General features: G+C 34.9%; 1 protein-coding gene across 23 annotated transcripts in view; it reads right to left on the bottom strand.

The window, feature by feature from the left end:
• AGBL3 (AGBL carboxypeptidase 3) overlaps nt 1–12,319 on the bottom strand; it is a 96,339-nt gene extending 84,020 nt beyond the window's left edge. For 8 of the 23 annotated variants that reach the window (XR_011539592.1, XR_011539595.1, XR_011539600.1 and 5 more), the window contains exons 1-4: nt 11,916–12,228; nt 10,647–10,754; nt 9,142–9,202; nt 6,796–6,981 (exon numbers count right to left, since the gene is read on the bottom strand). Coding sequence is in view for 7 of the 23 variants with exons in the window: in XM_070617752.1 (XP_070473853.1) it covers nt 6,420–6,442; nt 6,796–6,981; nt 9,142–9,202; nt 10,647–10,751 (375 nt within the window). In the remaining 16 variants the exon portion in view is untranslated. Of the gene's footprint in view, nt 1–4,829; nt 4,888–5,539; nt 6,443–6,795; nt 6,982–9,141; nt 9,203–10,646; nt 10,755–11,119 lie in introns of those variants that run through there. The other 15 variants (XR_011539591.1, XR_011539594.1, XM_070617751.1 and 12 more) reach the window with 7 other exon arrangements.
• Between the last annotated feature and the right edge of the window lie 2,204 nt (nt 12,320–14,523).

Here is a 14,523-nt window from a genome sequence, read left to right as displayed (position 1 = left end):
TGAAATCCAATTTACCCATTTTTTATTGTTATTGCGGCTTGTGCTTTTGAGGTTACAGCTAAGAAGCCATGGCCAAATCCAAGGTCATGAAGATTTACTTCTATGTTTTCTCCTAAGAGCTTTATAGTTTTGGCTCTTACATATGGGTCTTGATCCATTTTGAGTTATTTTTTTATACAGTGTAAAGTAAGGGTCCAACTTCATTCACATTGCATGTAGCTATCTATCCAGTTGTCCCAGCACCATTTGCAGAAAGACTATTCTTTCACAATCACCCTTGTTGAAAATCAGTTAACTATAAACATATGGGTTTATTTCTGGACTTTCAATCAATTCATTGATCTATATGTCTATCTTCATACCAGTACAACATTGTCTTGATTATTGCTAGTTTGTAGTAAGTTTTGAAATTGGGAATTGTGAGTCTCAAAAAGTCTCAAATCTTTTTAAAGACGTTTTTGCTATTCTGGGTTCTTTTGATTTTCTATATGAATTTTAGGACAAATTTGTCAATTTCTATAAAGCAGACAGTTAGTATTCTCATGGGAATTGTTTTGAATTTGCAGATTAATTTAGGTAGGACTGCCATCATAACAGCAGTAAATCTTCTGATCCATGAACATGAGGTGTCTTTTCATTTACTTAGATCTTCTTTCTCTTCTTTCAACAATGCTTTGTAGTTTTCAAAGTATAAGTTTTACACTTCTTTTCTTAAATTTATTTCTATTTTATTCTTTTGATGCTATTATAAATGGAATTGTTTCCTTAAGTACATTTTAGTATTGTTCATTAGGAGTGTACAGAAATATAATTGATTTTTAAAATATTGCTGTCTTTCAACCTTGTTGAACACATCTATTAGTTCTAATAATTGTTTTTCAGTGGATTGCTTAGGATTTTCTACATACAATATTATGTCATTGGCAAAGAGAAATAATTTCACTTTTTCCTTTCCAATCTGGAGGCTTTTTACTTCTTTTTATTGCCTAATCACGCTGGTTAACACCTCTACTACAATGTTGTATATAAGTGGCAAAAGTGGATATCCTTATCTAATGTTCTGATCTTTGGGGAAAGCATCCAGTCTTTCACCATTAAGTATAATATTAGCTGTGGGATTTCACAGATGCTTTTTTATCATATTTAGAATGTTCCCTTCTCTTCCTAATTTGATTCTTTTTTTTAACATGAAAGTGTGTTGGATTTTTTTACAAAAATGTTTTCTCTAGATCTATTGAGATGATAGTGCATGTTTTGGTTTTTATTCTATTGATATGCTATATTACATTAGTTCATTGCATCATATCAATTACATTAACTGTTTTTTGGATGTTGAACGTACCTTGAATTTCTGGATAAATTCTACTTGGTCATGGTGTATAATTCTCTTTATTTGTTGCTGGATTCAGTTTACAAGTATTTTGTTGAGGAATTTTGCATCTACATTCATAATAGATATTTATAGTCTGTAGTTTCTTGTGATGTCTTTGTCTGGTTTTGTAAGCAGGGTAATACTGGTCTCATAGAAACATTCAGGAAATTTTCTTTCCTCTTCTATTTTCTGAAAGAGCTTGAAAGAACTGGTAGGAGCTGTTTGGTAGAATATTAAACAGTAAATGTTTGGTAGAATTCAGCAATGAAGCTATCTGGGCTTGGGCTTTTCTTTCTGGGTAGATTTTCTATTATGAATTCAGTCTTTTAAATTATTATATGTCGATTTAGATTTTCTATTTCCTCTTGATTCAGTTTCAGTAGTTTCTGTCTTTACGGAAACTTTCCAGTTTGTCCATTTCATCTAAGTTATCTAACTCATTAGCATTCTTTATGAGTCTGTATCTGGTTCTCATCTAATTTGATAATTACATCCTCAGTTTTCTGGTACAGTCTTCTCAGGACAGTTACATACATCCTCAAAGTTTAGAATACTCAAGCCTTTAAAAGTGTTCCAATTATAGCAGTGAGTTTGTTCTGCACTTGAGTCATCTGTCACAAAGCTTTACATAACTTATCCTTAATAAGGGTATCCAAAATGTAGGTATTCCTCCAAAAGGTTCACAGCTTTTGTGTACACCCACAAGTGCAGTAGTGCTGAGCAGCCACTTTATTTTGTCTTAAGTAGTTGATATCAAAGATGACTATTTCCTATAAGGCAGACTAAATGACTTGTTAAGTAATTGCTAGGATATGCCATTTCTACATGCAGCCTCAAGTACTAGTTCAAGTTAGTTCACTGTTACATGAACAAAAGAACATTTAGGAGTAAAAGGCCCTGTGAAACTACAGTTGTTGCATACACTGGTAGTTGCCCTCCCAACATTCATTCTAACTTTCTTCTGGTTTGTTTTTACTACCAAAAACCTGACTATATCAGGGTGGCAATGAGCTCGACTAAAAACCTCAATTTTCCAGGTTTCCTTGTGGCTAGGAGTAGCCACATAATACAAATCTGGCCAATGACATGTAAAAAGAAGACTACGGATGAAATTTTTGGGAAAGCTATTTTCCTCATAAAAAGGGACAGAATCAGTTGGCATGCACAATTTACCCTTTGTTTTTCTTCTTCCTCTTAACAGGGTCTCTCATAAAGCAGAAGCTTTTAATTTTTTTTTTTAAGATTTTATTTTTTTCCTTTTTCTCCCCAAAGCCCCCCAGTACATAGTTGTATATTCTTCGTTGTGGGTCCTTCTAGTTGTGGCATGTGGGATGCTGCCTCAGCGTGGTTTGATGAGCAGTGACATGTCCACGCCCAGGATTCGAACCAATGAAACACTGGGCCACCTGCAGCGGAGCACACGAACTTAACCACTCGGCCACGGGGCCAGCCCCAGAAGCTTTTAATTTTGATGAAATCCAATTTATCAATTTTTTCATTTTATTAATCATGATTTTGGTGTCAAGTCTGTGGAAACCTTGCTTAGCTCTAGATTGTAGAAATTTTCTGTTTTAAAAAGTTTTATAATTTTATGCCTTACATTTAAGCCTATAATCCATTTTGAATTAATTTTTGTATAAAGCACTAGACTTAAACTGAAGTTCATTTTTTCTTTTTCTGGCCTATGGATGTCCAACATGTGTTGAAAATGCTAGCTTTCCTTCACTGAATTGCTTTTGCACCTTTGTCAAAAATTAGTTGGGCATATTTCTGTGGTTCTATTTCCATGTTCTCTATGCTGTTCCATTGATCCATGTATAAATCTCTCCACTAATACCACAGGGCCTTGACTACTGTTGAAATCAGATAGGCTGATTCCTCCCACTTTATACTTCTGTTCAAAATTGTTTCAGCTATTCTAGTTCATTTACCATTCCATATATATTTTAGAATAACTTTGTCTATATCTACAAAAAAAAAATCTTGATAGGAATTGCCTGGGAACTGTATATCAATTTGGGGAGAAACGACATCTTTACTAGATTGAATTTTCTAATCCATGAACATGGTATATTTCTTACTTAGATCTTCTTTGATTTCTTTCATTAGCATTGTGTAGTTTTAAGCATGTAAGTCTTGTACACGTTTTGTTAGATTTACACCTAAGTATGTAAAATTTTTGAGTGGTTATAATGATAATGTTCTATATTGTAGTAGGGGTTTGGATTACACCGATGTATGCATTTGTTGAAATTCATTGACTGATACACTTAAATTCAGGCAATTCATTAATGTAAGATTATCTCAAAAATAAAAAAGAATTATTCATATATATATTCATATATTCAAAGGAAATTATAACAATTACAAAAGAATACTTTGAATAAATCTATATAAATGAATTAAAAATAGTTCTTGAAAAGCATTATTTTTCAAGGAAAATACAAATAACCAAAACTGTCCCTGGAACATATAGAAAATCTAAACAGAACCAACAAAGAAGAAACAGAAGTTTTACAATAAAAATATTCTCTATATCTCTAAAACAAATAAAAAGTATGTCCAGACCCTTTTAGGGTAATTCTATCAAACTGTAAAAGAATAGTTAATTACAGTATTTTTCAAACTGTTTTAGAACATAGAGAAAGCATTCTGGATAATATTTATACCAAAACTTAAACAAGTATAAAAGCTAGAAAACTACAAGCTTATCTTATTTATGAAAACTAAAGCAAAATTGTTGAATAAAATATTAACAAACAGAATTGAGCAACACACTAAAAATAATGCACCATGACTAAGTGCAGTTCATTCCTATATACAGCTGGTTCAATATTAAGGAAGCTTCTAGCATAATTAGCCAAAGAAATACCTCAAATGAGAAAATTATGACCCTTTCTCTCCAGAAATTGAAAAGGCATCTAGTAAAATTAGGTAATTATTCTTGGTCAAGTTTCTTAATAATATAAGATAAATGGATACTTCCTTAATAGGATCAAAAGCAAATTTATTTCAAACCAGAAGCCAATAGTTTGCTTTGGGGGAAAACACTAAAAGCATTCCCATTAAAGTGAGAAACAAGATGAATATAAAACTATTAAATATTTTTTGAAAGTACCAGTCAATGTGTTCAGACAAGAAAAGAAGTATGAGGCATTAAAAATTGGGAATGAGGAGATTTAATTACATTTCTACTAGATGATGTAATTGTATAACTAGCACATATACAATAATTTAAAAACTAGAAATGAGAAGTGGATGGTTTCAAAATTAATACACAAAACTTAATAACTTTCTTCTGTAAAACAAGTTAAGAAAATAATATGCAATAAAAATTCTATTTAAAATAGTAACAAAATAAAATATCTAACAGTAAAACTTAGAAAAGGTGAAGGAAAAAAATTTTAAACTATACTAAGGGAGATAAAGGAAAACTAGAATAAAGAGTGAGACATACCTTGTTCTTGGATAGGAAGACGCAATATTGTAAAGATGTCAGTCTTCCTTAAATTAATCTATAAATGTAATGTGATCACAATAAAGTTACCAGCATTAATTTTGGGACAAGTAGAAAAACTTATTTTAAATTCCATATTGAAATACAGTTAGGCAAAAGTAGCCAAGAAATTGGAAAATTAAAAGAAAAAAGATGATGGGGGGGGTCTGTTTACCATATGACAAAATTTATAGTTTTAAGGCTATAGTAATAACAGTTTTCAAGTCATATACAAATAGACAGGTTAATGGAGCAGAATTCAAAATGAGACTTAGGAGTTTAGTATATAATAATTGTGGCATTTTCAATCAGTAGACAAAAAATAATTTAATAATTTTGATGGAACAACTGGATAGACAGTTAACAGAACTGGATTCAGAGCTCACTTCTTGCATCAAAATGAATTCCTGATGGATAAAAAATTTAATCACAGAAAATACAACTTGAAAAGCGTTAAGAGAAACATGGAAATTTCAAAACCCAGAAGCCACAGAAAAACAATAGACAAAGTGATTACATAAAAATTAAAAATTTCTGCATGACAAAGATAAAAGGTAAATGACAAACTGAGGAAAAAAAGCATGCAACATATATTACATAGTAAGCCAAGCTCCTGAATATACAGAGAGCACTTACAGATCAAGAAGAAACCACAAAGTACAACCAACAACAAAACGGGCAAAGGATTTTATTAGACAGTTTATATGAAAAGTCAACAAATATACCTGTTGGCCATTTGTATGTCTTCTTTAGAGAAATGTCTATTCAAGTCCTTAGTCCATTTTTTAATCTAGCTATTAGTTTTTTCCTTTCGAGTTGTGGAAATTCCTTACACATTTTCGAGATTAACCCCTTATCAGATATATGGCTTACAAATATTTTTCCCATTCCATAAGTTGTCTTTTCACAGTGTTGACTGTTTCTTTTCCTATGCAGAAGCTTTTTAGTTTGATGTAGTCCCATGTGTCTATTTTTGCTTTTGTTGCTTGTGCTTTTGGTATCATATCCATGATATCATTGCCAAGAAAAATGTTATGAAGCTTTTCCCCTATGTTTTCTTCTAGGAGTTTTACAGTTTCAAGTCTTATGTTTAAGTCTTTAACGCATTTTGAGTTGATTGTTTGGTAAGGTGTAAGATAAGGGTTCAATTTCATTCTTTTGCAGGTAGATATCTAATTTTCTCAACATTTGTTGAAGAGACTATCCTTTCCACATTGTATATTCTTGGCACTCTAGTCAAAGTCAGTTGACCGTATATGCGTGGATTTATTTCTGAGCTCTCTATTCTGTTCCATTGGCCTATATTTCTGTCTTTATACCAGTCCTATACTTTGATTGCTGTATCTTTGTAATATATTTAGAAATAAAAAAGTGTGATGTGTCCAACTTTGTTCTTCTTTCTCAAGATTGATTTGCCTATTTGTGGCCTTTTGTGGTTCCAGCTGAATTTTAGAGTTGTTCTGTAAAAAATGCCATTGGGATTTTGATTGGGATTGTACCATCAACATCACTAATCTTCAGGGAAATGTAAATCAAAGCCACAGTGACATATCATCTCACACCTGTTAGGATGGCTATTATCAAAAAAACAAAAGACAAGTGTTGGAGAGGATGCAGAGAAATTGCAATTCAATTGAAATGTAAGTATAAATCCACACCAGATTTTGAAGGCTTAATGTAAAAAAAAAAGAAGAAAGTAAAATATTTTGGCTATATTTGGGTTAAATAAAATATAATTTAAAATATATTTTGGGTTAAATAAAATAAATTTCACTTGTTTCTTTTTACCTTTTTAATGTGGCTACTAGAAAATTTAAAATTATACATATGCTCACATTCTATTTCTGTTGGAATGCACTGTTCTAAAATCAAGATTGGCAAAGTAAGTGTGCTAATGTTTGAATCCCCAAAACTGCTAAGAACATACCAATATGCTGGACTTTTTCATCAATGACCTCACAGTTGTGTGGCCACCGTGTTGGGCTCAGCGGACCAGAAGAAGAGACACCATATAAATCTCGTGGTTCACGAAGACGTGGCACCCATCTCCCTAGCTGATATTCCAACAGTATCTGTGTTGTCCGGGGGAAAAATGGGTCACTAATAGAGTCAGCTGAAACAAGATTCAAATATAATCATGTGTGAAAAGAAGGAAAACTCCAATTCCTCTTTTTTTATATATTCCTTTTTTCCTTCCAACACCATTACTTTGTGAATATTTATGGAAATTGTTATATACAATTCATAGCATTTAAAAATAAAAGTACTAATGAAATTTTGTAACTACTGATCTTCATAATAGCTAAGAGTTGTTGACCTCAGATACTATTAATTTGTGCTAAATTCTCTCTGCTACTCCAAAAACATTTGTTTGTTGCAGATTTACTAGCAAACTGTCTCCTGGTGAGTCTTCTTAAACTTAATCACAGAGGTAACTATTTGTCTAATGGGTTGAATACACTCTCTGACCAGAATTCCTCACCACCTAGTAAAACTACTCTTTCAAAGGTTGCTAGTGAACTCTCAGTCACAACTTTTTCTCAGTTCTCATTTTAGTGCTACCGCGTGACACAAACCCAGGAACACAATTCATATAGAATACGACGGGGTTGCCCCAGGTAGGTAGTGCAAGAGGCCCTGTCTCTTTCAATGGGATAACTAGGGCATCAATTTGATGTTGATAATCACCCCTCCTCGAGCTCATTTTCCATCTTCAATGATGCTACGCTTCCTCGTTTTCTCCGTATCTTTCACATATTTGATTCTTCATTTGTCTCACTGACTCCTCTTGCTCTTCCACCTCTGAAGTGTGGCTTTTTACCTAGACTTAGTTCTCAGCTGTTTTTGTGCAATAGTGGATACAGCAGTTGGACTAGGAGTCACACAGACTGAGTTCTATTCTACCGCTTCGTTTCTATATGATTTCGGTTGGTCAATGCAGCCTCTTTGAACATAAATCTTACTGCATGTAAATAAGGAATAATAGTACTTTCCCTTGGTACTTCTCAGGATTGTTATATAGATCCATTTATTCAACAGAAAGGTATTAAACATCTAGTATTCCATTATGTAAACAGAGCACATTTTGTCTAATTTACAGTATGACTCAAAAACAGCAAGGCAGCTATTTATGAATTAGGAAATAAAATTAGATCCATAACTCATACTATTCATAAATGTAACTTATAGAGAAATTAAATACCAAAATTCAAACAAGTACATAAAAATATTTAAAGAAAACTTAGATGATTATATTGATGACCTTGGGGTAGGGAAGGCCTTTGCAGCTTAAACAGATACAAAAATACCCACAAATGAATAATGAAAAACTTAACATCAAAATAATTCTAAACAATGGAAGCAATGTAAACAAAGTTAGCAAAATATTACTATGAATGAGCTATTCCTAACAAGAGTGAGTATACATAGACAAGCATATGAAATAATTCTCTATTTCTTTAGCAATTAAGGAAATGTTAGTTAAAACAGTGAGCTACATCTTTTCTTCCAACAGATTGGAAAAATTTTTAAACAGAAAAAACCATGGCAGGGCAAAGTCCATAAAATAGTACTGCAAATTTTCTATGAGTATGGGTATAGATATGTGTATAGATACAAAGAAAGAGGGCTAGAAGGATACACACCAAACTGAGAATAGTGGTTATCTCAAAAGTGATTTGTTTTAGGATGGTGGTGAAAAGACAAAATAAATAAATAAATAAAGGTCTTATCTTCAATTTCAGAATATATGTGATAGGTATGTGAATATTTAGGAAAAACAGTGTGTATTTGAAGTACAACTTTACACTTTAAAAAATAAAGCATACATCAAGATACCCACATACATGTACACTTGCAAATGAATGACTTTATTAAAGAAACTCTTCATATAGGCACACTTCCTTTAAGTAAAGATGTGCTTCCAAAACATCGTGTCCACTCTAACTGGAGTTGAACTGTAAATTCATTTAAAGAGCTAGTTATTTAAAGAAATAACAAGGTAAATCCTTACGTTAAGTGAAGTCCTTTATAAAGTAATGACCACTTTCATTTAGCTTAATTAAAAATCAGGTTTACCTAAAACAAACCTTAAAAGTTTGAACTCCAAAAGATTCTTATAAAAATGGATACATTCTCTCTCATCCAATAACAGAACATTATTCCCTACATTATTCAATCTGACTTTTTTTTTTCTAGTTTCTTCATGTTCTTATTTTTAATCTTTCAAGGTCTTATCATAAAGAGAAGGGAGAAAATATGGATAAGTCCAAACCTGTTAAAAGTGCACACTGGTGGATATCTTCACTTACAAATTTCATGAAGGTATCTGCATCCTAAAACAAGAGAGTTTTAAAATATTTCTCTTTTAAAAACCAACAGTTTCCAAATCCAGAATTTTTTTACATCTATTTTAATAATTCTTAGAATTGACTGCATGTCTTTAATCTCTAATATATAAAAAACATTAAAGGATTATTACAGGCTACTGGTCTCAAAGCACCCAACATTTCAAACATCCTGAAACTTTAAAGTTTTCCCCTTTCACTCCTCCTCTTCCACAGAGTAAGGTCATATTGATGATTATAGGGAACAAATAAAGTTTAAAGATTCTTGGTAATCTTGGCGAACAATTTAAATTAAGAAATAAAAATTTTAAAAAGAGAAAGAAAGAAAAGAAACACAGAGAGCCATAGACTCAAAAGGTTATACATCATTTGGGGGACTTATTTTGGGACCTTAATTTACATACGTGATAATTTATACTTCATTAAAACATGAAAGAAATCTCTAATACTAGGACCAAACTATTTTTAAATATAGTAATTTTAAATATACTAGTCCCCTCCTTATCCACAGGAGTATGTTCCAGTGGATGCCTGAAACCATGGATAGTACTGAACCCTATATATACTATGTTTTTTCCTATACATACCTACAACAAAGCTTAATTTATAAATTAGGCACAGCAAGAGATTAACACAATAACTAATAATAAAATAGAACAATTATAACAATACATTGTAAAAAAAAGTTATGTGAATGTGGTCTGTCTCTCAAAACATCTTATTGTACTGTCCTCATCCTTCTCCTTGTGATGATGAATGTCAGATGAATGACACAGGTATTGTGACGTGGCATCCCGGGTGGTAAGGTGTGAGATTTCATCACGCTGCTCAGAATGGTGAGCAATTTAAAACTGATGAATTGTTTATTTCTGGATTTTTTCCATTTAGTATTTTTGGACTGTAACTGAAAACCAGGGAAAGCAAATCTGTAGGTGTGGGGGGACTACTGTATATACTACATTTTATTTTCCTCCCTTTTCCTTCCACCATGTCCTTTCCTTTGTTACATCAGAGCCACATAAAAACTATTATGTCGATCCACAGCAGGTTTAGAACAAAGGGCTTTCCAATACTATGATACATATAATAATGTAGCACAGTAGAATTAGTAGATATAAGAAAATAGTGGACATTAATTATAAAAATAAAACCTAGTGATTTAACATTCACATTTTAATAAAACTCAGAAGCAGCTTAGCAAAAATATTTTCTCAAAAAACCAATGTCAGTATAGTTTCTCTTTCGAGACAGGGCATACTGCGCACAGTAATATCTTGGCTTTCAATCAAATTATTTCCCAACTTAAATAAGTGATTTGAACATCCAATTGGTTTTTACATCCAATTGATTTTATAATTTTTTACTGTAAATTTACAGTTTATAGCACAAGTTTTATCTCAAATTAAGTAGGATAAAGATGAGAAAAACATACTGATTCATCTTCATCACTGATTGTTCTGTCTGAATAGTCTTCCTTTTCTGAATCTTCTGACATCTCTTCCAGTATTTGGTTCGAAATTTCTTTTGTTAGGTACATAGGCTGTAAAACAATTTCTAAGAAACTTACTTGACAGTTTTCGAGTTGAAAGTGTTTATTACATTGAGTACCTCAAAACATATTCATTGTATTTAATTAACAGTGACCACAGCCTTCTCTAAAAACTAAATTATTTAGGCCACAGCTAATTAAACCTTCAATTTCAAAGAGTTGAAGAAATTTCCCATTTCTATGAGAGAGAAAATCACAATAAAAGACAAATCAAATAAATAATTTAATTGAAAAAGGAATTTCGAGTGTATACAGCTAAATCCTATACCTACAATTAAAAACCATAGAGCAATAGCAAATTCAAAACGATCCTAAGGCATTAAAAAGACCATGAATCAAAGAAAAATTATAGTTACCTATTGGGGCAGTGAAATGTAGCAATATAGTTAAAAAAAATTTTCTGCTTAATCTTCAATTGACCAACAGTTCAAATGAGTACAACAGACTTTTCTCTTGATATTTTGGTTAATATTCTGTAGATACTGTGTATGTTCTAGTATTCAATTATATTAGTCCTACCGAAATCTCAACAGCTATCAGAAGGTTGTATTGGAGATGACCATGACCCCTCCTACGCAAGTATCTTTCCAAGTGGTTATTATTAAGACAATGGAAAAATAGAAATTCTTTGTTAAGATTCTATTATTTTTGAGTGACCAAAGAAATTTACCAATTTGAATCTATTGGTTTATGCTCCTCTCTACGAAAAGCACGTTTTGCAGCTTGGACTACCTAGAAGAAAGTCCAAGCTTCACAGCAAATAACGACAAATGCAACAGAGGAGTCTGCCCTGTGGGCGACGCCTTCAGCATTAAGAGACTGAAATTTCAGTCTGGAGATCACCATAATCCCAAATTTGGAAAAAAGGATTGGCCTAAATCTTGATTCTATTTCCGTACTGGAGCACATGAGACAGGCCATCGCGCTGACCCGCCGTAGAGCAAAACCCGAGCTTCAGGAAAGCCACACACGCAGATTATCTAACGGACGCTAAGTGTGTATCTTCCACGTCTGAAAGCAGAAGACGCGAAGGCAGGCGCGTGCACGCCCAGCCGCGCCCGGGCAGGTCTGCGGGGAGGCGCGGTGATTTTCTCGGTGGGGACCACGATTAAGCCACACTTCGTGTTGGCAAAGTCCTCCTCCCACACTCACTTCTGGAGACGGCAGTGTGGGGAGGAGCTCATTTTCCGGCGCGCGGCCTTTCCACGCGCACTCGCTTCCCGCAGGGGGCGCCCAGCCTGCGACGTCCCTTCCCTCTCGGCGCTTCACTGTCCCGCCTCGGCCAGGCCCTCGCCCCGCCCCGAGTGCACTGGCCAGGCCAGTCGCCCCTTCCGCGCGGGGAGCAGCCGTCCTGCCCGAGACACCTAGCGGCCAGCAGTGGAAGAACGCCGCTGTAGTGTAGCAGCCCCAGCCACGCCTTTCACCAAGAGGTTGGGCCAACTCGTTACCAGGGCAACGGGACCACCCTCGCGAGACTTCAGCGAGCCCTCGGGAATGACCTAGCCACCAGCGCTGAGAGGAAGAGCCAACGCGGGATTTCGACCAGAGGAAAGGGAGAGCCCGGAGGATGACGGGAAGTAGGGGGAGAGGAGTAGCGGGCGGGGGGACTGTCAAGCTGGGGGAGGGCAACGCGCGGAGGCTGGCGGGAAAGTTTAGGAGTGGAGAAGGAGGGACAAGGATTTGTCCCTAGGGTTCCACAAGTCGGTTGTTTGTCACGTCCCTCGTCTAAGGAGGCAGTAGAGCATCCTGGTTAAGACTTCTGCTTTGTTGGTCCTTATTTGTACCCATAGTGAGATGCGTTCTGCACCCTTGTGTGACTAATGATCTTTATTCAATTCGGAAGATGAAACTTTTAAAATGCTTGATAGAGGAGGCTTAAAAATACTAGGGTGAATTCTCAAAATTCTTAGCACAGAGATTCTTTAAATATAATAACTGTTAGCGCATGTATTGAACACATTTTCTGGGTCACTAAGCAAATCACTTTACATGTGTCTCATGTAACTTAATATGATCTTCCCATAACAGGCTTAGACCTTATTGCTCTATATCCTATCTTGATTTCCCCGTGAACTTTAGCTCTGGTGGATAATTTAATATATTTGGAACAGTTTTCCAAGTATAGCTGAAAAAAAATTCTTTAGATGTTTGGTGCCTACATGAGGCATTATATGTCATGATATTTGTAATGTAGAAATGGAGATAATGGACTGTAGCCAAGTTTGAAAGTAGAATAAAGGGCAAAGCACTATGGCTTATGCGTGAAAATGGGTTAACATCCTCTCTTTAAATTTTGTAAATTTCCAAGAAAAAGAAAATAAGTTTTTTTGAGATCAAAGATTTAGAATTTTGTGCAGTTCAGAAAAAGAAATAGAGCATATATTAGATGAAACTCTCTTGAAAAATAGTTACCCTTTATAGTTGCACCTTGTTTTAGGCCATACATGTGTTACTAAAGGTAACATACACAGGGAATTTTTCTATATGGAATCTATTTTTCTGTTGGATTTTAGAGTCATGGTGGCAAGCCGTAGGATGTCAGACATGCGAGGTGAAGCTCTGAGAGGTGATGTAACCAGATTACACAAAAAATTAATGGCAGAGCTGGGACTTGTGTCTCATGATTTTTAGTCCAAATATTTACATGATCATATTTCAAGTAATCCTATAGAGAAGAATTATTTTAGTGTATAAAAAATACATAGGAGGGGCCAGCCCAGTGGCACAGTGGTTAAGTGTGCACATTCCGCTTCTCAGTGGCCTGGGGTTCCCTGCTTCGGATCCCAGGTGCGGACATGGCACCACTTGGCAAGCCATGCTGTGGTAGGCATCCCACATATAAAGCAGAGGAAGATGGGCACAGATGTTAGCTCAGGGCTGGTCTTCCTCAGCAAAAAGAGGAGGCTTGGCAGCAGATGTTAGTTCAGGGCTAACTTTCCTCAAAAAAAAAAAAAATAGGAATTCAGAAAACCTTTGAAAACCATAATCATTCTTGTATTAATTCAGCAAATATTTATTGAATGTCTACTACTTATCAGAGATTGCTCTTGGTGTTAGGCTATTGCAGAGACTAAAACAGACATTCCTCATGGAGGTTATGTACTATTGGAAGAAGAAATGATATCAGACCCAAAGTGAGTTCGCTCACCTGTCACGCAGCAAGCCAATCTCTGACACCAGGTGTAGTCGAAAAAAGTAGGAATTTTATTGCAAAGCACTGAGCAAGGGGAATGGGCAGCTCGAGCTGCAATCCCAAACTCCCTGAAAAGCTACAAGCAAGAGTTTTTATTCAGGGTTTTAGGTAGGGGAGGGGGAGCACGTGGCCTCGGGGGCTGAAGTTCTAAGAGTCCTCTGCGCAAGCGTGACCATCTGTTCTATGTGTTGCCCGCAGTGGAGTTTTTAGTCTTCGACGTCTGAAGTTTACAATCATTCTTGCTTCTCAGTGTTCCTGTAAGATGCTCAGTCAGGCAGAGGGCTGTCAACAAGTTCCTCTCTTATCAGGGATCCTCCTGCTGTTCTGTAAGGCAAACTCAGAAACTTTGGTTATTTTGTTTCCTATGTTAACCTTGTGGGTACAAGGCACAGTTTCACCCTAATCCAGGGAAATTTTAACTCCTTCATCCTCAGTTTCAGAAAGACAAACCAACAATAATAATAATAATAATAATAATAATAATAATAAACACTCAGGTGATGATACCTGCTATGGAGCGAGTTAAAGCAGGGAGAAAGAGAGAGCATAGGGGGTGCTCTGGGTGGT

Source organism: Equus przewalskii, chromosome 4 (assembly GCF_037783145.1).
Source record: "Equus przewalskii isolate Varuska chromosome 4, EquPr2, whole genome shotgun sequence".
Lineage (NCBI taxonomy): Eukaryota > Metazoa > Chordata > Mammalia > Perissodactyla > Equidae > Equus > Equus przewalskii.
Note: the sequence above shows the minus strand (reverse complement) of the source record. Positions and strands in the feature narration are given on the sequence as shown.